At 41.0% G+C, this 25,063-nt stretch overlaps 1 protein-coding gene across 1 annotated transcript in view; it reads right to left on the bottom strand.

Moving 5' to 3' along the window:
* LOC115459199 (UDP-glucose:glycoprotein glucosyltransferase 2-like) overlaps positions 1-25,063 on the bottom strand; it is a gene marked incomplete at both ends in the record, with an annotated part of 97,910 nt that overhangs the window by 47,073 nt on the left and 25,774 nt on the right. Inside the window, 3 exons of the mRNA XM_030189060.1 lie at positions 6,480-6,630; positions 20,141-20,232; positions 23,582-23,642. Coding sequence (XP_030044920.1) covers positions 6,480-6,630; positions 20,141-20,232; positions 23,582-23,642 — 304 coding nt within the window. The remainder of the gene's footprint in view (positions 1-6,479; positions 6,631-20,140; positions 20,233-23,581; positions 23,643-25,063) is intronic.

Here is a 25,063-nt window from a genome sequence, read left to right as displayed (position 1 = left end):
ATTAGTCTTACAGACCATTTACAGAGTGCATGGGTTGAGGTGGGGGAAGGGGGATGTGGGGGGGTCTTCTCTGTAAAGTTTTTGTTCTAAAGGATTTGTTCACATCTGAAGATGTTCTAGGTGCAGGTACTTGCACACTGTATCTTTCAAGGAGCAATAATAAAAATGATTTGAACATACATTCGTGACAAATATTCAGGTAGAATATGTCCCTTCCCAAAAGATCTTATAATCTAAGTGAAGAACTTGGGGCCATGGGAGATAAAGCAAATCACCCAATGTTCCAAAACGTTTTAATGGTAGAAATGTATTTATTTATTTATGACATTTCATTCCTACATTATCCCAAAAGAACCTCAGGTTCAACATGGTTTACATAACAATACGGAACAGTACATAACAGCACAACATTGTGCATAATAACATCATGGACTTAACCTATCTGGTGGACAACAGTCAATCAGAAACGCAATCGTTTTAAGGAGGTGATTTAATGGGCAGAACGGAAGAGCTTGGATTAAATAAAAGTAGAATTAAGATGTTGGAATATGTGTGTTATAGTCTGGAGAGTAAATTGGGATCAGATTTCAGGGCAGGTACTATTGAAGGGATAAGATCTGAGATAAAAATGTCAGGTGTAAGTCGATTCATATTGAGTTTGTAGTTTTGTAGAAGGCTGAAATAAAATGAGTTTTCAGTAGACTTCGAAATGACATAGTCTTTATTGTGTTTGATTAGTTTTGACAATGAGTTCCAAGTTTTGGTGCTTTGATATGAGAAGCTAGCATTGCAAATTGTTTTATAGATTACATTTTAACAGGTTGGAAAACATAAGGTGAGATATTTTCTGGATGATTCTATTCTCCCCCCCCCCCCCATCCAGGTGAACCGCACTGTGTAAATAAGAGAGTTAACCCAACAGCCTGCAAACACCACTCAGAAAAAGAAAAAAAAGAACCTCACTCATGAAAAACTCCAGTTGCGTACTGTGATAAGTATGAGGCTGTCCTATCCGGGGGTAGGCCACTAGAGGGCGCTAGGAGAATAGGTGGAGGTCGCTAGGACCGGGGAGAGCCCTGGGAGGTCCACAGGTGTAGGAGGTTATGGGCTGGGTCCTGTGTAGCTAATTAACCACTTTATACCCCACCTGAGAGGTGAAAGGAAGAGAAGTGAGCTGGCAGCAGAGAAGAGAGATTCCCCTGGAAGATACTGGCTAACCCTATGGACTTGTGGTGGACTGTGTGTCCAAAGAGGAGAAGCAGGCTAAAAATCCTGGGGTAAGAAGTCCCTAAAGCATTAGTGTTGGACTGTGTGCTCAAAGAAGGAAGGACTGTGTGTCCAAAGAAGGAAGGACTGTGTGTCCCAGTACTGAGAGAAGCAGGCTGCAAAGCCTGGGGTTAAAAGTCCCCAAAGTATTGAAGTTAGTACTGAGCCCATGTATCTGTGTGGGGAGGCTCAGTGTGAAGACCTATGAAAGTATTAAGCTAGAAGAAGTGTGCCCAGGGGCTGGAATGAAGAGTTGCCTGAGACATATGCAGTTGGTAAGACCTGTTTAATTTGCTTAGTGGGAACCAGGTCACCCTGAGCGAGAAGGGGTAGCACACTAATTTGCATATGATCTGCATATTGAGAACCAGGTCACCCTGAGTGAGAAGGGGGATATCACAAATGGCACCCCAGATGGGACTTGACTGTTGAACAGCCACCGGATGATAAGGATGTCAGAGGATCCCTGCTACCCTTGGCAGTGGAATACTACTGGTGGAAAGGTGAAGCCAAAGGAAGAGCTGAGGATGGGTGTAGACCCAGGCAGTCGGTGTATCCCCAGTGAAGAGAGGTGGAGGTGTCCTTGGAGGTTCCAGAGGCCGTGTTCCAGAAGCCCGTCGAGGGGGCCAACTCTAGCAAAAGCACTTTGCTCACCTACCCCAGGTAAAGGGTACCTGGGGGGGGGGTGAGGGTGGATTTGTAAGATCTGGAGGCTTGGGAGTGGCTGTAGGGGATGGAGGAGGCCACAAACACACACACACACCCACAAGGAGGTGCAGCACAAGTGTGGGGGCCAGGAGAGTAAACAGGCCACACTTGGATGTGTTTTTTTTGTGATTGCAGGCTGCACCCTATCGGATGGCCAGGAAGGCTGGAGGCCTGAGAAACCGGAGGAGCCGGAGAGGAGAAGGCCAGAGCACTTGCCTGGGTCGATGGCTGATGGAAAAGATCTAAAAAGATGGACATTGAGAACCAGGTGTTGGGACTTGCAGGGGATGAGGGTCAGAAGGGACCTGCTCCAGAGCGCCTTTCTCGGTGGGAGCATGGTATCGTCAGGCGCGCTAGTGAGAGGGAAGGGCCCGGGCCATGTGAAGTGCTAAGAGAGCAGTAGTTAGGTTTCCTCTTTCTCGGAGGGATCATGGTATCGTCGGGCGTCCAGGAGGTAGGAGGGGGCTGCAGGAGAAGAGGGTCAGGTAGGGCCCGCTGCAGTGACAGCCCCTCAAGGCCTAGTGAATGGGAAGGGCCCGGGCCATGTGATGTGCTAAGAGGGGGATGAGGAGCCTAGATGGGGGGTAGTGAGGCCCATGGATAGAGCAGGGATGAGCCTGGAAAAGTGTATGCCCTCCTTTGAAGAATTGCTGCTCCTCAGTGGAGAAGGCTTAGAGGGTTGCTGAGGTAAAGCAGCAATTATTTTAAGGGTGGGGGTATGTGATAAGTATGAGGCTGTCCTATCCGGGGTAGGCCACTAGAGGGTGCTAGGAGAATAGGTGGAGGTCGGGGGAGAGCCCTGGGAGGTCCACAGGTGTAGGAGGTTATGGGCTGGGTCCTGTGTAGCTAATTAACCACTTTATACCCCACCTGAGAGGTGAAAGGAAGAGAAGTGAGCTGGCAGCAGAGAAGAGAGATTCCCCTGGAAGATACTGGCTAACCCTATGGACTTGTGGTGGACTGTGTGTCCAAAGGAGAGAAGCAGGCTGAAAATCCTGGGGTAAGAAGTCCCTAAAGCATTAGTGTTGGACTGTGTGTCCAAAGAAGGAAGGACTGTGTGTTCAAAGAAGGAAGGACTGTGTGTCCCAGTACTGAGAGAAGCAGGCTGCAAAGCCTGGGGTTAAAAGTCCCCAAAGTATTGAAGTTAGTACTGAGCCCATGTATCTGTGTGGGGAGGCTCAGTGTGAAGACCTATGAAATTATTAAGCTAGAAGAAGTGTGCCCAGGGGCTGGAATAAAGAGTTGCCTGAGAAATATGCAGTTGGGAAGACCTGTTTAATTTGCTTAGTGGAAACCAGGTCACCCTGAGCGAGAAGGGGTAGCACACTAATTTGCATATGATCTGCATATTGAGAACCAGGTCACCCTGAGTGAGAAGGGGGATATCACAGTACAGACCCTCAATTCATTTTAAGGTTTTCTGTATAATGTACTAAGCTGTGTACAACGCTGCCATATTATTTGGCTGGTTGACTTAATGAGCTCATGCCAGTTTGTATACTTCATTCTCCACATCATAGTTATTGGAACTTCTGTGAATAAGTGTAATTCAGCTAACTACAACCAGACATTGAGCCTTCAACTTATTTTATGCAATCAACTTCCCTTGGACCTCAGAAAGGAGATGACTTACTTCCATTGTAGGAAGACAATGAAAACCTGGATTCTGAATCAAGTTTATGGTAAATGAAGATAGGCTCTTTGGGCTCTGTACATAATATTAACCGAGATGTTAATTTATTGTGAATATACTATGGCATTATGAGTTATCATTAGTTTTAACTGTAATCTTTCTACTCTTTCACACATATGTAACTTGGACAAAACACACAGCACTTGGAGTCACAAACTTAAGTATGCATAATATGAACAAATCACAGGTAAAAATATTCTAAGAATGGGAAATTCAGATATAGAACTATAAGGAAAAAACCCCACAATGGTGAAGTTAATGCTAAAGTTTTAAAGAGAAGGATATCGTATTCATCAAGTTGATAGAATGCTTTTTTAAAAACAAATTATATTCCTAGTCCCTACAGTTTCTATAGGTTTTCATATTTTCAGAGAGCAAGCCAAAATCAAACCTGCAAATATTAATACTTATGATGATCTAACTCTTCTTATAAATATTTTGGTACATATCATTTCAATATTTTAATAAAAATAGGAATGCTAGCTACAGAATAACAGTTGGTTAAAACATCACTACGCAGATTTGTTTTACATCAATTATTTTTATGCAGAACAACTTCAATGCCAGATTTCCTTATGCAAACTTAAGCATTGCCTTACTAGGGCTGACTAGAGGTCCATCAAGTCCAGTATCCTGTTTCCAACAGAGGCAAATCCAGGCCACAAGTACCTGGCAAGATCTTAAAAGAGGGAAACAGATTTTATGCTGCTCATCCCAAGAATAAGCAGTGGATTTTCCCAAGTCTATTTTAATAACGGCTTATGGGCTTTTCTTTCAGAAAAGTATCCAAACCTTTTTTAAACCCTGCTAACTGCTTTTACCACATTCTCTGGCAACAAATTCCAGAGTTTAATTACACACTGAGTGAAGAAATATCTTCTCAGATTTGGTTTAAATTTACTATTGAATATCTTCATTGTGTGCCCCCTAGTCCTTGTATTTTTGGAAGAGTAAATGAGTGATTCACCTCTACCCATTCCTCTCCACTCAATGTTTTTTTAGACTTCTATCATATCTCCCCTCAACCTTATCTTCTCCAAGATGAAAAGCCCTAGCCTCTTTAGCCTTTTCCTTATAGGGAAGTCATCCCATTCTCTTTATCATTTATGTCACCTTTCTTCATAGTTTTTGTAATTCTACTATATCTTTTTGAGATGTGGTCATCAAAATTGGTAAATATATTTTATAACTATTTTTCTAAAGAAATAAACTGGGTCAATATGAAAAATACTTAAAACATAGCACAGCATAACTTTTAGGCCACAATATTTGGGTTTTTTTTAAAGGGATATCAGAGAAAATGGCTCAACTTGTTTGAAAGCTTCAGTATCTTATCCTGGTAGAATAGGACAGCACACAGTTTACCACAAATTATAAGCAACGAACTTCATATGTTAGGTTATTTTAAAAAATCATCTCATAGATCTACCAACCAGAAACAGAATCGGATCATCACAATCATACCTAAACTTATATTACCCAAATTGCAAAGGACTTAAATACAAAACAACTTACGCATCCAGCTTCTCCTACTTAAGCGCACAACTATGGAATGGACTCCCAAAAGCTGTAAAAACAATTCATGACCATCTAAACTTCAGAAAATCTCTAAAAACCAACCTTATCAAAAAGGCTTACCCCACCGATCCAACGTAAATCCTCATACCCAGCAACACAGCACAACTAATGATCGTACAGGATAATATACAATCTTCATTCCCTTCGACCTTCACGGTTGCCTGACACACACCTACCTCATTCGACCACAATACAACCTTGTATTTGTTATCAACCGACTGGCGAACGCCTTTACGGTACTATGTAAGCCACATTGAGCCTGCAAATAGGTGGGAAAATGTGGGGTACAAATGTAACAAATAAATAAAATAAACAAATCTCTCTTTGGTTTAAGAATCATGATGAACTAAGTTATTTAAAAAGGTATGAGGAAAAAACAAGAAAGTCCTTAATAAAAAAAAGTATTTTTACATTCGCTGTAATGACTGTGTACTGAAGTTGATAACTATTTTAAAAAAAATCTGCAAAGACTTCCCTAAATGGAAGAAAGTAATAAACATGATGTAAGATTTCTTCCTCCCTCATGTCCTGGGGGTGTGCTATAAATGATATCATAGTAAACAAGCAATTAAAATCCATTCAAATGTTATCAGTTTTAGTATACATTTTAATAAGGCAATTTAGCATCTCCTCAGGTTCTTTTCATTTCTAATTCTCTACCAATTAAAAAGACATATGTCATTTATCACTGTAAATTCTTTGTTAATTGTGTTCCACTAAAACTGCATATAGTTAGCAAATAGAACAAGGAAATATGGTGCCTTCATAGGAAGATTAATTAATGTCAAGCCATTTGTATTTTGAGAAAAACCTTGCAGTGCCAACCTTTTCTCCAGTACCATGACAGAACTTAAAAAGTATGTAAACAGTGTTGAAAGCAGATGTTTATTCAATGTTTCTCTACTATAAGCATTTTCTATTTTGTTTTTAAATGATTTTTGGAACTAAATTGTCCTTGTGGCAACCTAATACTTCTCCCAGTCCAGCTGTTCAGGCATGTAAACGATATTATTCATAATGTTCCACTGGCATGGTATTTACCCACGTAGTGGTAGTTATTTTATATGTCACTAATCTTTATTTTTAAAAAATGTCTAGAATCAGTACACAAAATAGGAGACAGTATAAGAAAAGTACAATGTAGGGTAGAAAAATTAGAAAAGGACAGCGATAACTGATGAACAGTTACCCAATACGTAGAAGATATATATAACCAATACATTTATATACTTACAATTACTGAAGCATGACGAATGTCTAATGCATAACTATCATCCACAGGATGAACTTGTAATCTGATAAATTTGCTGAGATCAGCATCTTCGATTCCAAGATTATGAAGGCCATCTATCATTTTTCCTTCCATTTTAAGGGTTTCTGTAATGCTTTGTTCAAATAGAGAACAACAGTAAGTAGAAAGTAGCATTTCCTATTTTGTTTAACATCTTTAGACAAAGAAAAATGTATGACCTGAGATTATATCCTTTACAACAGTATCATCTTTAGAAAATACCAACTGCAGAAAAAAAAACACCTAGGGGCCTATTTACTAGGCTGTGTCAGCTGTTTAATGCAGGAACTAGTAAACATTAACAGTGAAGCACATCTCCAGAGGTATAGCTAACTACATTCTATAGTACCTTCTATTTCATGGTAATGGATTTTGACCTGCACTCCCTACAAAGCAGGCCTCCCAAAAGTTCTAAGAGCACCCAAAAGTTACCACAGAGATTCTGCAACCAAGGCGCTTGAACCTTTGCAGTTTGTGGGCTTAGGATACCTATGTGAAGTCCATAAAGAAAACTATTTTAAGCCTATTTTGTAAACGCCCACATAAAGGCACACTTTCAAAAAGCAGGGTTTTCAAAACCAACAGTGCACCTCCTTAAATTGACTTTAGGCTTATGTTGGACCTTTGGAGGTGTCACTCGGGAATATCAAATTTTCATTGAGATTCCTACACCATGTACATCATAGGTCTCAATTTTAGCCAACTTTTTGATTTTTAAAATAACTGGAGGTTAAGGTTGAAGATGCTGAGCTTTTATCTACCTCTGACTCAGAGTTACTCAATTTACTATGCAATACAATGATTTGGTATATAAAATGGATGATTTGGAAAATTGTGGGTGCAGAAAGAACTTAGGATTTCGAGGCCTCCCTGAGAGCAGTGCCAGTGTTTTCACGATAGTGCACTCTATTTGCTCTCAACTTTTGAGCATGAAGGGCGATCTTGCCTCTATTGAACTGGAAAGAGCTCAATGCTCTCTAGGTTAAACCGCAAGATAACTGGCCTCGTTATATCGTAGCAAGATTTGCCAAGTTCTCTGACAAGAAGTGGTTGTTGTAGTGGGCATGCCAGGATCTGCATTTGGAGGAGTGGCCTAATGGTTAGTGCAGCGGGCTTTGATCCTGGATACCTGGGTTCGATTCCCACTGCCTTGGGCAAGTCACTTAACCTTCTATTGCCCCAGGTACAAAAACTTAGATCATGAGCCCTCCAGAGACAAAGTACCTGCATATATGTGTACAGTGCTGCATATGCCTAGTAGCGCTATAGAAATGATTTGTAGGAAGAGGAGGATAGTGGGTGTTATAAGACCTTATGGTATGTGATTCTTGTGCTGATTTAACCTATAATGTCAAAGATTTGAAGTCACCTAACAAGAGACAATTACAGAGGATATCCTGAAAACCCCGACTGGTTGGTTGTGCCCCAATAGGTTGAAAACCTCTGGTTTAAGGATATGCTTCGTTTAAAACCACATGTGAGGTTTTTATAGGAAACACACTTAAAGCATCACCATGAGAAGTTCTTGTCTCAGCCTCAGTATCCTCATGTTTTTTTGTGCTTCTGAAAGTGGATGCTTCCAAAAAACAAGGAGTGGCCATTCTGATGTATGCTTCAGTAAAGGTACAGGTTATAAACATTAAGCAAGACCTGGAAGGGAGATATCTTTCTTCACCTTTTACTAGATCATTTGGACATCACACTAGCTTCCATGTAAGCTCCAAATGAATACTAAGGCCCAGATGCACAAAGGCATTCATAAACTATGGCTGCCTCGCTAAAATTTAGCGAATCGCTAACAACCAGCAATGCACAAAGGGGATCATATGCAAATGAACCGCATGGATCCCCCCTTGTGCATCCTCACTGTCTGCGAGTTCGCGCTGTCAAATCTCTGATGCACTGGACCATCCCGACCCCACACTTTTTTAAAAATTTACCCTGGTAGTCCAATGGACCCTGACCACCCCAACCTTTTTTTTCCAGCGGACCATAACCTCCCCCCGCAACCCCCTGTGAACCCACAAACCTTTTTTTTTTTTAATTTCAATGGTGGTCCAGAGGACAAAACCCCTTCCCCTGCATGTGGACACATACCCCATCCCATACCTGACCCCCATCCTGCCCCTCCCTGTACCTTTACAAGGTGGAGGCAGGAAGGTAGGAGCAACAGCTCTTGCCTCAGGCCCGCCTAGAACAAGATGGCGGTGCCCAGGCCCTGCCCAGTGCATTCTGGGATGCACTGTGTGGGGCTACACACCATATAAGGAAGATTTTTCCTTATATGGTGTTTAGCCCTGCCCAGTGCATCTCAGAATGCACTCAGGGCCTGGACGCCACAATTTTGTTCCAGGCAGGCCCGCTCCTGCCTCCACCTTGTTGTAAAGGTGCAGGGAGGTGAGGGGGTGTGGGTCGGGTGTGAGAGGGAGGGGTGTGTGCCAGCGCAGGGGAAGAGGTTTGGTCCACTGGACCACCAGGTAAAATTTTTAATAAAGGTTCCTGTTGCATGGGGGGGGGGGGGGGTGGTCCACTGAACCACCAGGGAAACTTTAAATACAGATTGGGGTGGGGTCAGGGTCTAATTGACCAAAAGGTAAATAAAGAAAACAAGATGCAGGGGGGTATTGTGGGCCATTGGACCACCAGGAAAATTTTTTAAAATATTCGGGGGGGGGGGGGGGGGGCTGGGAGGTGAGAAGTAGGAAGCAAAAGCAGGCAGCCTTTTATAGCTTCCTGCTTGTGCTTCTCTCCTCTCCGATAGCTCCAGAGCAGCCATAAAATTTGCTTGTTAAATTAAGGCTGCTCTGGAGCTGTGCATCCCCTGGAATACACACTACGAATGAGCTTATTAGAATACTAATGAACTCACTGTAGTACATTTGCATGGGGTTCTCGGTGGCTGCTAATGGCACACGTTAGAGCCACGGAAAACTCCTTTGTGCATTACTAGATATGTAAACGTTTGCTGTACACAGGCTAGAACCAGTCTAAAACAAACTTTAATAGCACAGTAAGCTTTGTGCATCTGGCGCCAAGAGTCTATTATTGTAAATTCGTGCTCAGCCTTGTTAAGCCTTTCTTCAGAGTAAATTAATGGCAGGGGATTTTAAAACTACCATGCACCCCATAATTTACTGAATGGCTGTGGCGTCGGCTCTAGATGATAAGGTGTCACGAGCACTGGGGACTTTGATTAGTGATCTGGGCTTATTCGATACTTGGTGCCTAACTCACCTCATGGTTCGGGACTACGTTTTTTTCTCCATACTCATGAATCTTATTCCAGATTGGATTACCTATTTTTGAACAGATACTGCCCAATGGTGGGGGCTTTTCAGGTATTTTTAACAATATTATTTCAGATCATGCCCCGGTTTGGGTCACTATTGCTTCTTTTAGAGAAGATAGAAATAGACAATGGGTGATGAATAATCTCTTGCTACAGGAAGAGGAGGTTACTGCTGGTTATAGATCTACTCTTTGGGATTACTTGGAATTTAATTTGAACTCAGGTCCCTCCCTAGGTATAGTTTGGGATGCGATAAAGGTGGTGACTAGAGGATATTTTCTTAAGGTGGTTATTCAGCGCTCTCAGGTGGCTCATTACCTCTCCTAAATCAGCCAACTAGAGGAGCGTCATAAGGTATCGGGATCCTTCCATTTTGAGGGATCTCCAAGTGGCTAAGTTGCACTTAGATAGCATATATAGATAGCCACATTGAGCCTGCAAATAGGTGGGAAAATGTGGGATACAAATGCAATAAATAAATAAATAAATAAAATAAATATATACAGAACAATTGCAATTCATCCACCTTAAATTCAACCACACACATTATGTGCATTGCAATAAACCAGGTTGCCCTTTGGCTGCCAAACTTCACATACTTCAGGCTGATAGAACCATTTGAGGGTGAAAGATGGGATGGGTCAGCCTTTGGTTAAATCCTCCCTGATTTGTGATCGTTTTAAACAGTTTTATCAGGCTCTTTATACAAACAAATCAGACTATTCAGCCTGATGCTTTTGATACCTGGCAGCTCAAGACCTTTCACTACTGATGGAGGATCAGTGCACTTATTTACATGGACCTATAACAGCTAAAGTGGGCTTGGCAGTTATTAAACATTTACCTACACGGAAGGCTCCAGGCCTTGACGGTTTTGCAGGTGATCTGGCCTCTTTGTTAGCTGGGGTTCTTAACTCAGTATGGCAAGGAGAAGCCTTGCATCCTATGATGGAGGAATGGATAGCTGTAATTCCCAAACTCAGAAAAGACACATCTGAATGTGCTTCCTATCACCCAATCTCAATCATAATAGGGATGTTAAAATACTATCTAAAATATTGGCTGTTTGGCAATTGTCCTACTTTCACCGATTCATCCTGACCGGGTTGGCATTGTGGCAATGGACAACATGCAGTGTATGATAGATTTGATCCTTTTTGCTAGAAGGGACAAATTATAACTGTGCCTCCTCGGGTTAGACGGCAAAAAGGCTTCTGACACAGTTCATTGGCCCTTCAAGGACAAGGTTATGCAAAAATTTGGGATACACTCTTATTTTCGGGGGTGGATTCAGGCCTTCTATTCTTCCCATAGGGTCTGTGTTCATATTAATGGAGGTAACTCCAAATTATTTTCTTTAACTAGGGGCAAACATCAGGGTTGCCCTTGGCCTCCTATGTTCTTTGTATTGGTCATGGAGCCATTTGCTGCAGCGGTGAGATCGAACCCAGATATTAAGGGTCATAGAATAAGAGATGGAATACAAGCTTGCCTTATTTGCTGATGATGATCTGCTTTCTCTCACCAGTCTGTTAATTTCCTTTCATAACCTTCTGAAGGAGGTTTCAGCCTACTCGACCCATTTTAGGTTTTAAAGTCAATATGATCAAAATGGAAGGTGTGGTTCTGGGGAATGTCCTGATACTTTACAATCCTCCTTTTCTTTTTGCTGGGTACAGAGAGGGATTAAATATTTAGGTGTTACTCTGACTTCTAATTTTGCAGACCTGGTTTCTGTGAACTATCCCCCACTTTTTATAGAGATCTTGAAAGGTGGGACCACCTGCAGCTTTTCTGGTTTGGCAGGATAGCTATGGTAAAAATTATTATTCCTTATCTGATGTATTTATTTCAGGTCCTCCCTCTTCGCTTATCCATGGCTTTTTGGTCTGGTCTTCAGGATCAGTTGATTAGACTTGTATGGCATAACAAGAGACCTTATTTGGTTCGTAGTTTTCTTTATAGAGACCAGAAAAAGGGCGAGGATCCCAATTTGCTCTGGTATTATAAAGTGGCAAAGGCTCATAAGTACATAAGTAATGCCACACTGGGAAAACACCAAGGGTCCATCGAGCCCAGCTTCCTGTCCACGACAGCAGCCAATCCAGGCCAAAGGCACCTGGCAAGCTTCCCAAACGTACAAACATTCTATACATGGTATTCCTGGAATTGTGGATTCTTCCCAAGTCCATTTAGTAGTCTAACCCCTTTTTAAACTCTGCTAAGCTAACCACCTTCACCACGTTCTCCGGCAATGAATTCCAGAGTTTAATTATGCGTTAGGTGAAGAAACATTTTCTCTGATTTGTTTTAAATTTACTACACTGTAGTTTCATCGCATGCCCCCTAGTCCTAGTATTTTTGGAAAGGGTGAACAGACGCTTCACATCCACCTGTTCCACTCCATTCATTATTTTATATACCTCTATCATGTCTCCCCTCAGCCGTCTCTTCTCCAAGCTCCTATCCTCCTTAGTCTTTCTTCATAGGGAAGTCGTGCCATCCCCGCTATCATTTTAGTCGCCCTTCGATTCACCTTTTCCAATTCTACTATATCTTTCTTGAGATGCGGCAACCAGAATTGAACGCAATACTCAAGGTGTGGTCGCACCATGGAGCGATACAACGGCATTATAACATTCTCACACCTGTTTTCCATACCTTTCCTAATAATACCCAACATTCTATTCACTTTCCTAGCCGCAGCAGCACACTGAGCAGAAGGTTTCAGTGTATTATCGACGACGACACCCAGATCCCTTTCTTGGTCTGTAACTCCTAACGCTCTTGAATGGTTTCAGGCTCAACCTCACAAGCTTTGGGTTCATTTGGAGCAGGCTTTGGCTGGAATTCGATCTTTGTAACATTTGATGTGGCTTCCTCGTAAGCATAGAGCCTTGCCCTTATATCTTTGCCCTTCCATTTTGACCACTTATTATTGGGATACCATTTTTTCTACACTAGATTTGGTTTTATCAAGACATACTCCTATTTTATTTAATACCTTGTTCCCTTCAGGCTTAGTTCCTAGAATTTTTACTAAGTGGGCTTTCTTGGGCTTGGCAATTTGGGGACAGCTTTTCAATGATGAGACAGTGATTCCCTTTTCCACACTTTCAGAAGTTTCTCATCTCCCTCCCCAAGGTGTCTATGCTTACACTCAGTTGAGACATTTTTTGAATGCAGCCCATATTAAGAGATTTATGCTGAGGGACAAATTCTTTTTTGGAAGATTTATGTGACAATTCCAGAGATACTAAAGGGCTGATTTCTTGCCTTTATAAGTACACCAAAGGAAAAGCTCTCACCCATACATTCTTCATTGAGTGAACTGAAAGAAGGAACTGGGGATTCACCTCGAGGATGATGATTGGACCATCATGGAGAAAGCTTTACTAAAAGTGTCTATTTCTATTTCACTTAAGGAGATTGCAGATAAAGTGATGTATAGTTGATACCTCACCACAACTCGTCTCTACCATATGTTTCCTGGCACATCTCCGTTTTGTTGGAGGGGCTGTGGTGAGTCTAGAACTATGGGCCAACTTTGGTGGAGCTGTGTCAAAGCTAAAACTTACTGGAGAGCTGTTCAACAAGACCTGGTTGGCTCAACCGATTCAATGGGATCCTGTAGTCTTGCTTCCTAAGAAGCCACCTAGCTTCAACTTGTTCTCAATCCTTCTTTGAGCGTCATGCTTCGAGTGCTGCACGTGACCCTGTCCAGTCACTGGAAGCAGGCTACGGTTCCCACCTTTTGTGAAATAGGTGAACAAACTTTGGTACATTTATGAAATGGAGCATTTGGTGGCAGCTCGGAACCATATGCCTTCTAAATGGGAAACGATATGGGAGCCTTTTCTCACTCATTATGCCTTTCGAATTGTGGTGGGGTGAAGATGAGAGTGTACAGGGAGAGGGGAGGTTACAGGCAGTTTTCTGTATTTTGGACACTGGCTTTGCTTGCTGAGTATCCTGGTCCTTGGACTTTCCTTTTACATGGAACAGACTGGGTGGGAGATAGGGGTGGTTGTTTCTTGGGAAGTGGAAGAAGAAATGGGGAGAGGTTGGAGAAAATTGTTATAAATGTTGAGAAGTGTTCATGTTTTCTTAATCTTACGCTAATCCAAAACTTTGTTTTTGTCTGTCACTCCCCGAGGGGGGAAGGGGGGAGGAGGAGGAGGTGGTTGTATTTTGAGATTTCTGATTTGCCTTCCATGGGCAATTTTGTATAGTTACTGTGTTAATGTTTATTGGATGTCAATAAAGACTTCTAGAAATTAAAAAAAAAAAAGTTACATGTCAATAATTACACTGTCTTCAAAGATAATAACTTTCCACAGAACTATATTGATAAGACTAGAAATGAGCCACATAATTTTTTTTTAATATTTGGCAAATGTGGTGGAAACCTTTCCAACTGAACTGCAAACAAGTCCAGACTATTTTGAGAAGCCATTGGTCTGAGGTTATAAAGGGCTACCTTTTCTGGAAAAAATTCAGTCTTCCTCCTACCAGAAGGTCTTTCAGAATGGTTACTGGGATTGCAGCTATGCTCTTCTGGAGCCACTTAAAAGTTTGCCACCTGTTGTGACTGGAGTGTGTTATCTGGAACTTTTGGGCCCTCTGTTGTCGTGGGTAGAATGAGATTCATGATTTGTCTAAGAAGATCGAGAGGGGGAGGATACCCAGATCCTTGAGAATAGCAGGACCTCCATCGCTTTCAACCAAAATATCTCCTGGATATGAAAAAACTGAGCTACAAGAGGGCTAAGAGTGATTTGATGGCTTCAGAGTGTTTGTTTTTTTTTTAAATAAGGTCAGCAGCCTCCTCTACCTTATCACCAAAAGGTTTCTCCCTGGTATAGAACAGCGAACAGCTTCTTCTGAACTGCTGGTTCAAGGTCTGAAGAACGCAGCAAGGCAAGTCTGCTCATCCCAATCCCCATGGCAAAGGCCCTGCTCATCGCAATCCCCATGGCACAGGCCCTGCAAGCCGTACCATCAAAAGCATTATAGGCTGCCCGGACCATGTACTTTCTCTGGCTATTAGAATTCCTCAGCCTTCTCCTGGGTGACTTTGTCTGTAAACTCCATCATGCTGAGCACAATATTCTGCAAGCACATGCGGGTCCTAGCCCCCTTCCCAAGAACACCGAGGAGTGAAACTTAGAACTCTTGGCCTTTTTGAGAGCGGATTCAACTACCAGGGAATGATGAGGAAGTTGGAGTTTCTCAAATCTTGATCACCTGAGATGCTGGTACTGATGCTCTAAATGCCATAACCAAGCAAATAGGCATTTCATCTGCTCTTGCAGCATTGTCCTGAACACTCCTCAAGAGCTGCCATAAACGAAGTCTGGAGATTAGCCAGAGTGGTCACATCCTTCAAAGGTATTTGGGGTGCATTTGTGAACTGGTTTCAGCTAGGTGGAAGCTGCCATATCATTCATGTTGTGCTTTGAGGGGAAGCAAAGACCATGGTGAATTCTTCCTCACCCTTGAGAGGGGATTAAAGGATGCACTCTGCTGTCAACACTCGATGTTGAGGAAGATGCAAGACCTCTCAATGTTGATGCATCTCCAGTATCTTGTACAGCTCTCAGAGCCATAGAAACTGATGTCTGCAATGCCGAAGTCAATGGACATTTCCAAAAGCTGACATATTCCAATTAATAAATTCTGAATAAAAAACTTTTTTTTTACCTTTGCTGAGCATTTAGTTTTTCTATTCGCTCACTCACCATGTCCACCATCCTCCTATGTCCTTATGCGTTCTGTCTACCATCTGTAGCCCTGTCCCTATCCTTCCTCCAGTTGCATCTGCCCTCAAAGTGTTCCGATCCAGCCCTTAAATTCAGCAGTTTCCCCTCCATCCATATTCAGCATTTCTGCTCATTCCCTCCCCTCCATTCATATGCATTTACTTCCTCTATCTTCCCTCCCCTCCATCCATGTCTAGCATTTCTCCTCTCTTCCCTGCCCTCCACTCCATCCATGTCCAGATTTCTCCTCTCTTCCCTCCCCTCCATTCCATGTGCATCTCCTTCCTGTCTTCCCTCCCCTCCATGCCCAGCAACTCTCCTCTCTCTCCTGTCCTGCCCTCCCCTCCATTCATCCATCCATGTCCAGCAACTCTCCCTCTCTCCCCTCTCCTCCATCTATATAAAGCAAATCTCCTCTCTCCTCTGGCCCCTCCCCATCCATCCATATCTAGCAATTCTCCTCTCTCCCCTACCCTCCCCTCCATGTCCACTGATTTCTCCTCTCACCCCTGTCCTCCCCTCCAATCCATGTCCAGCGATTCTCCTCTGCCCTCCCCTCCATGTCCAACGATTCTCCTTTGCCACTACCCTGTCCTCCCCTCCCATCCATGTCCGGTGACTTGCCCCAGTCCTCTTCTCAGCCCCCAAGTTCAAGGTGTAACCCAGCCCCACCTGCCTGTCCTCAGCTCCCCGACAGCCCTCCATTCCGTAGCCACCCTGTGTTTAGACCTGTTATTTTAAGTCGCAGCAGTGGCTCGCCTCCAGCCTTTCCCGTCCTGCTCAATGTCTCGTCCTCCCGGAAACAGGAAATACCTCATCAGAGGAAGGCGGGGCTCTGAGCGGGAAGGGAAAGGGCTGGACTCGAGCCGCCGCTGCAACTTAAAATAACAGGTTTAAATGCAGGGCAGCTGCAGCAGGAACGGAATAGAGGGCTGTCGGGGGGTTGAGGGCGGGCTCAGCCGGGGGGGAGGTGGCGGAGGCAGAAGATACAATTTGTTCTTGACTGTACTGGCAGGGCTACATTGGAGGAGAAGGCAGGCGGGGAAGGTCACAGCTAAGCCTCCCGGAGCCTCTTATACGGGGCGCCTATGTGGAAGTGGCCCTGCGTGACTAACTTACATACTGTATAGAATATAAAAAAACACCGCTGGAATGCTGTGGTGAAGAATTAAAATACAAGCTGTGGGGGACAAGCAGCACAACACATCCTCGATGCTCTGTAGAAAAATGAAGACTGAGCTGGTCCCTACACAGTGATGGTGGGTGGGAAAGCATGTGTATGTGCGGTGAGTTGCTGCCAAAGGCTTCTGGAAATGATGGTGGGGAGCATTCCTGTGCTGGGCTCTGTCGGATGACAATCACACAGTAGTAAAAATTTCATTCTACATGTCCTCAGAGAATACCTTAATTTCCTTTTTTTTTTTTAATTTCTATTTATTAAATTAAAAACAAAATTAAGAAAAATAGTTAAGAAACCATTTCACTTATTTTGTTATAGTTCCACTGGATACATTTCCTCCGATTCTGGTACTTTATTTTCACATTGTCCAGTTTCTCTTTCATCTGCTTCAGGGTTATGCAAATCTAGTTTTGATTTATGTTAGTTAGCATGCAATGCCTATAACCCTTTAGTGTCCAATGTTCCCACCAATCTGTTCCCATATGGCTTATTACGGGAACATTGGACACTAAAGGGTTTTTAAAGGTTTACACTTTCTTCTAGTAGCCTTTCACCATATAAACCAAAGAAAATGTTAGTATTACAATTTTATGCCAAGTAAATTTTCTATTTCATTTATAATAAATATAAATAAAACAAAACAAAGATAATACCTTTTTTATTGGACCCACTTGTTTAGAATATGTACTATAACAAGTTTTTAATAAACAAATACATTTTTTGATCAGCTTTCTAATGCAATACCTTCTTCAGATCAGAAATTAGCAAATGACATAGAATATATACTGTATGTGAAACATAAGACTTTCAATGACAGACTTGTTTGGAATATGCAGTATAACAAGTTTTTAATAAATGCTTTTTTTTGATTAGCTTTCTAAGGCAATACCTCCTTCACATCAGAAATAAGCAAATGACAGAATAGAATAAATATGTGAAACATAAAAGACTTCCAATGACAGACTCACTGGGAATAGTAAGGGGTGGAGGACAGAAAAAGAGGAAGAGATAGATGAGTGATCAGAGGGTGAAAATAATTTCTATAATTTGATAGAAAACCCAGACCTTTGTTAAGTCCTGTCTGGTGGGTGCCAAAATATTTTAATCATTTTAACTTCAAAACGTTTTATGTTCCTGGATGGTTCTGAAATTTCCTTTTAGTATTCACATCATAAAGTGATTAATATGGTACTCTGGTCTGGAAAACTGTTGTCCTACAGAGGTGTCACCCTATGGTGTTTGATGTGGTGTCAGTATAGGTTCAGTTTTGTCTTAAGAATTTGGCTCTCTCCCCAACATAGCATACTTCTTCACATTTTTGCACTAAATAATATACACTACATTTGAAGATTAGGATGTCTAGGATCCCCTCGTGCTGAATGTTTTTCTCATGTGAGTGACACTGGGGTCCTGCGATATGTGTTGGCACAATTTGCAGCTTGGTATATTGCAGGGAAGTGTACCACTCTCTTTTTCAGCTTCTACCGGGAGCTTACTTTTCACTAAATTTTTGTTTCAGATTAAGTGGTTGTCATAGGGTCAGCATAGGTGAAGTTGGGGATATGTTTCAGTAATTCATCCTCCTGGAGTAGTGGCTATAGATCTTTTATGATTCTTCTCAAGTTTTTCTAGCTCTGGATTATATGTAACTACCAAGAGGCAGTTGCTCTGTGGTTTTCTTTTCTTTGTACTCCAATAGGTTTTTCCTGGGTATTTTGAGGGAGGAGACAATCTTCTTAGAGATTTTGGAGTTGTATCCTTTTTGTTTGATGAATTCAGTCAGAATTTTGAGGTGTTTCTTTGTCTCTTGGCACGTGGTATCACGTGGCTTGGCTATGTATAATGGATTTTTTTTTTGTATGTGAAGGGTGGAAGCTAGAATTATAGAGGTAGCTGCATCTTAGTCTGTTTCTTGTATATAGATATTTGACTATAGCCATTGTTGATAGAGACTGTGGTGTCTAGAAAGTTGACTCTCTGAAGTAATCAATTTTGAATTTGATTGAAGAATGCTACTCATTCAAAGAACTTTAAAATTCTTTGATATTCTCTTCTCCCTGAGTCCAGATCATAAAAATGTCATCAATATACTGGTAGTATTTTAGGGGTTTAGTCTGTATTCAAAAATGTCTTCTCCAGTTCTGCCATGAAAAGGTTTGCATAGGTGGTGTCATCCTGGGTGCCCATAGCAGTATCCATGATTTGCAGATATGATTGAAAAGGAAATAGTTGTAAGTTAGCACAAATATGATTAATTTTGTAACAGTTTCCAGTTTGTATTGTTGGTCCAGGTCAGATGCTTTTATGAATTTGTGAACGCATTTGTGGAATAAAGGCAGTGGGCGTTAGTCACTGCCATTTGGACTTTTTGAAGTTTATTATAAGCTTTTTATGGTTGTATTATATATGTTAATTTTGTTACCCGCTTTGGTTAAAACTTATATAAATGTAAAAATTTCACTTTGGTTAAAATGTATATAAATGTAAAAATTTATCACATGCAGCTATGCCATCCGAATGGGGAATGTTGCTGTATAGCGATTCTATATCCACTGCGACCAGAAGAGCTGGTGGTAGCTGCTTGATGTTTTCGAATTTGTTCATAAAGTCTGTGGTGTCTTGTATGGAACTGTTTTGTCTTGTGCACTAAGGGTTAAAGAATCCCCTCTATAAGTCCAGATATTTCCTTTGTGATTGTGTCAATACTGATATAATTGGTCTGAGAGGATTTTCAGGTTTATGGATTTTAGGTAGCACGTAAAATATGTCCACAAAAGAGTGGTTTGTTATGAGTTTCTTTAGATGTGGCTGTACTTGCTTTGGAAGTGTTTTGATGAGATTTTTCAACTGTTTTATATAACCCTGTGTGGGTTTCTTAGCCAGTTTCCTATGGCATGTATTGACTGAGAGCTGAGTATGTTCATCACTACACAGTCTCCTTTGCAGGTTTGATGACAATGTTTCAAGGACTCACATTATCTTTCATCAACTGCTAGTTATTAGGATTCTTAAATGACCTTTGAAAGTTTTTTTTTTTCCTTGTCTTCAGCAAGAGCAGGTGAGGACAGGACTAACTTCAAGCAGAGAGGCTCATTCAATAAATAAACAAAGAATTCAGACCTCTAAATATATGAATGTAGTTTTACTCTGGATTCTGTTGATGTTTTAAACATAAACTGAAAATTTATCTTTCCAGCCTGAAAGAACTCCAAATACAGGGGCCACTAAGAATGTTCTAGAAAGTGGTCTTAGCAGAACTTGCAGGATAGGAGGAAACAAATTATCTGAACTAAGTGTGAAATCATGTAAATTAAAATGAATATAAATGTATCTGATTAAACAAAAAAAAACATAATTAAATTTAATGTCTTACCTAAATAAATTATCAGTTTCTAAGTCAATATGAAGTCCATTTATATACAAGCTTGCATCACCAGGCTGAATTCCCAGGGTTTCTGCAAAATGCTTTGAGAATAAAAAACAACTTTTATGTTTTATGTCGGAGAAATATACATACTAGCTCTACATAAGCATACTTGTTGAATATGTTTGAGGAAACAAATAAAATCAGAATACAAGACCTAACAATGATAGAAATAGTAAATGTAGACTCTACTAAAATTGAGATGAGCACTCCATGTATTGTACCACTATGGATTTGGGATAAAAACATAGTTTCTCAGATTATGAACAGTTTTGACTGTAATATTAAGCATACATAAATCTTTGACATTCTATGTTTTGACTATCAAAAATCTATTTTGCTTCACCGTAATTTGAAAATTACAGATGTAAAACCTGAACCAATAACCAACCATTAAGTATACTCTTCTGGCCAAATTGTGCAATTTGGATAAATGATACCAAATACACATCATATTTATGCACCTTTACAGAATGATTAGGCCACAGACATTCTTGAGAATTCCTTGGAAGATACAGATAAACTGGGTCTCCCCATGCAAAGTAGCATATCTTTATTCTACATCTACTGCTTAATTCATGAGGAAAATGCTAAAATAGGAAAAAAATGCTAAAATGAGAAAAAGCAAAATAAAGAGTTGTACTCGTGTAACCAATCATAGTACTGAAGTTCAAGATTAAGTTTGTAATTTTGAGAGTGATCCACTCATGCCTTAGAACCCATCTCAAGGAGAAGCATATTCTACAAAATCAGTAAAAAAAAAAAACTGGGAGAACAGCATTTGGTTACTTTAAATTTTACAGCTGAAAAATTTGGTACCACAAGAGTGTCTTTCGTGATTATTTCAGAACACAAGTGGAAGAATACAGGGACAATAAATACATAAATGCACATAACTCCTATTTTAAAAACTTTGCATTGGGTACCTATTAAACAAAGGATCACTTTTAAAACTTTATTATTAGTTTTCAAAGTGAGAATAATCTGTTTCCAGTTATTTCCTCTACTTTGTGTACGTACCAAACTGCAAGAGCTTTGTGATCTTCTAGCACAGACCTTTTGAGGTGCCATCTTTTCAGATTATCAAGCTTGATGAATATTGCAAGTCTTCTTTTAAAGTTTGGGGGGGCCTAAATTCAGGAACCTATGTATATTATGTCTTTGAAGGCCTTGGATTAATTTAGGTGGGAGAACCGAATTGAGCATATGATTGATTAAAAGTTTTCTTCCTGAAGCAGCGAAGTAATTAGCGAAAAGAGACATTCATGTAGAAGGAACAGATATGCAAGAAAAGTAATAAGAACACCGGGTATACCTACTGAAGGAAGACCCAGCATTGAGCGTCTGCTAGGAACACAACAGCCGGCTGGAAGACGCTAAAAAGACTGCAATAAGGACAATTAAGGATATGGCAGTGTTATAAAAGCAGCGTAATAAAATAAATAGGGGGACAGTAAGATATCCAATGGTTTTTTTCAATTTTTGAGTTTTTTACATTGGTGTCTGAACTACCGGTCTGGGTAAAAAAGAAAAAAAAAAAAGGACCTGTGATAGGATCAGCTCCATATACAACTTTGGCGTTCTTTTGTAATGAAAGGGCTTGTTCACCCTTAAAGGTGAAGTGCCAAGGGTGGATGCATTGAGGTCCAGTTAAACTAAATTATATCAAGTGAAGTGTAGATTCCTAAGGTAAACACATGCTGGGAAAACAACATTTGAGTTTCTCTTGGCATAACGTTATAGAGAATGGTATACTATTTGCATTGACGAATCACCACTGGAGATATGAATCCCAACAGTCTTTATTATGATGAAAAACTAAAAGACTAGACACGGGCTGTGTTTTGACGCACGCAAGCGTCTACATCAGTGGTCAAACAGTTATTAAAAAAGAAATATAAAAATTATAAATTTATAAATATTCATAATGTACTAGAAGATATTAGTCAACATAAAGCAAAACTGTTGTAAATATAGAAAAATTATAAAAAATACCAACAATCTTATTACTAAAACAGTACATATGCATATCAAAGAATGGAACATATATAAGATATATAAAGGAAATATATTTAAAATAGCTCATTAAATTTTAAGATATTTTCTAAAAAAAAAACTTTCTAGCACTAACCTCACAGAAACACACAAACAAACTTAATGTAAGATACCATTTCATGTCTAAAAGAGCGGCACTGGAAAACTTCACTTTTTATCAAAGTAAGTTAAGACTGACATCCGATACTAGCATATTTCTAACAATAGACATTAATGAATTCTGTAACATTCAATTAGTTACAATTAACCTAAACCCAAAATGTTAACTGTTTAGTCAATGTTAAAAGAGAGATCAAACGACTTCCTCAATTCTACTCTAGGCAGGATGAGAACATAACACTTCACTTATAGATTTAAAATTGGGGGAAAAATTATAGATTAGACAACTACTACTACTTATCACTTCTAAAGCGCTACTAGACGTACGCAGCGCTGTACACTTGAACATGAGGAGACAGTCCCTGCTCGACAGAGCTTACAATCTAATTAGGACAGACAGAACAAACAAGAGATAAGGGAACATTAAAGTGAGGATGATAAAATAAGGGTTAGGAGTTAAAAGCAGCATCAAAAAGGTGGGCTTTTAGCTTAGATTTGAAGACGGCCAGAGATGGAGCTTGATGTACCGGCTCAGGAAGTCTATTCCAGGCATATGGTGCAGCAAGATAAAAGGAACGGAGTCTGGAGTTAGCAGTGGAGCAGAAGGGTGCAGATAAGAGAGATTTATCCAGTGAACGGAGTTCCCGGGGGAGGAATGTAGGGAGAGATGAGAGTGGAGAGGTACTGAGGAGCTGCAGAGTGAATGCACTTATAGGTCAGTAAGAGGAGTTTGAACTGTATGCGGAAACGGATAGGAAGCCAGTGAAGTGACTTGAGGAGAGGGCTAATATGAGCATAACGACACTGGCAGAATATTAGTCGTGCAGCACCTCCCCTCCTTACTCTGCCCAAACTATGCAAAAAGGAACATCTATGGTCTTACCCATAAATAGATGGATGACTCACATCAGCACATTCAAACGACTAGGGATTTGTGGAAAAAAACTGACAAAGGAGGTCTACTACTGTTTAAACAATTATTATATTCATATACACACTAAAGCACAATTAGTAAAGTATAATATAAAAGAACAGGCTAAGTCATGAAATCATGAAGAAAAAAAAGAAAGGAAATTGGGCTTAAAATCAATTATTTTAATTAAGGAAGAGATTAAACTTTAAAATTATTTCCTGCTCTTTATCAGAAATCAATTACAGCCTGCAACACTTATAGAAAAACCCATTACAATAATACTTGTCCAGAACTTTATATATAATTAAAGCATCAAGACAAACCTTTTGATTTTCTTTAATTTCTTTCCTCATGTCTTGGTTTAGAGCAATTTTAGTGAGTGACCTGTAAGATAAACACAAATGGATAAACTGAAAAAAGTCAGTCAGTCAGTCAGTCAGTCTACATTCAAACAAAGCATTGTACACTTTTAACATACAGTGGTGGAAATAAGTATTTGATCCCTTGCTGATTTTGTAAGTTTTGCCCACTGACAAAGACATGAGCAGCCCATAATTGAAGGGTAGGTTATTGGTAACAGTGAGAGATAGCACATCACAAATTAAATCCGGAAATCACATTGTGGAAAGTATATGAATTTATTTGCATTCTGCAGAGGGAAATAAGTATTTGATCCCCCACCAACCAGTAAGAGATCTGGCCCCTACAGACCAGGTAGATGCTCCAAATCAACTCGTTACCTGCATGACAGACAGCTGTCGGCAATGGTCACCTGTATGAAAGACACCTGTCCACAGACTCAGTGAATCAGTCAGACTCTAACCTCTACAAAATGGCCAAGAGCAAGGAGCTGTCTAAGGATGTCAGGGACAAGATCATACACCTGCACAAGGCTGGAATGGGCTACAAAACCATCAGTAAGACGCTGGGCGAGAAGGAGACAACTGTTGGTGCCATAGTAAGAAAATGGAAGAAGTACAAAATGACTGTCAATCGACAAAGATCTGGGGCTCCACGCAAATCTCACCTCGTGGGGTATCCTTGATCATGAGGAAGGTTAGAAATCAGCCTACAACTACAAGGGGGGAACTTGTCAATGATCTCAGGCAGCTGGGACCACTGTCACCACGAAAACCATTGGTAACACATTACGACATAACGATTGCAATCCTGCAGTGCCCGCAAGGTCCCCTGCTCCGGAAGGCACATGTGACGGCCCGTCTGAAGTTTGCCAGTGAACACCTGGATGATGCCGAGAGTGATTGGGAGAAGGTGCTGTGGTCAGATGAGACAAAAATTGAGCTCTTTGGCATGAACTCACTCGCCGTGTTTGGAGGAAGAGAAATGCTGCCTATGACCCAAAGAACACCGTCCCCACTGTCAAGCATGGAGGTGGAAATGTTATGTTTTGGGGGTGTTTCTCTGCTAAGGGCACAGGACTACTTCACCGCATCAATGGGAGAAGGGATGGGGCCATGTACCGTACAATTCTGAGTGACAACCTCCTTCCCTCCGCCAGGGCCTTAAAAATGGGTCGTGGCTGGGTCTTCCAGCACGACAATGACCCAAAACATACAGCCAAGGCAACAAAGGAGTGGCTCAGGAAGAAGCACATTAGGGTCATGGAGTGGCCTAGCCAGTCACCAGACCTAATCCCATTGAAAACTTATGGAGGGAGCTGAAGCTGCGAGTTGCCAAGCGACAGCCCAGAACTCTTAATGATTTAGAGATGATCTGCAAAGAGGAGTGGACCAAAATTCCTCCTGACATGTGTGCAAACCTCATCATCAACTACAGAAGACGTC

This window comes from Microcaecilia unicolor, unplaced genomic scaffold (assembly GCF_901765095.1).
Source record: "Microcaecilia unicolor unplaced genomic scaffold, aMicUni1.1, whole genome shotgun sequence".
Taxonomy (NCBI): domain Eukaryota; kingdom Metazoa; phylum Chordata; class Amphibia; order Gymnophiona; family Siphonopidae; genus Microcaecilia; species Microcaecilia unicolor.
The sequence above is the reverse complement of the archived record's forward strand: the minus strand, read 5'-3'. Positions and strand labels throughout refer to the sequence as shown.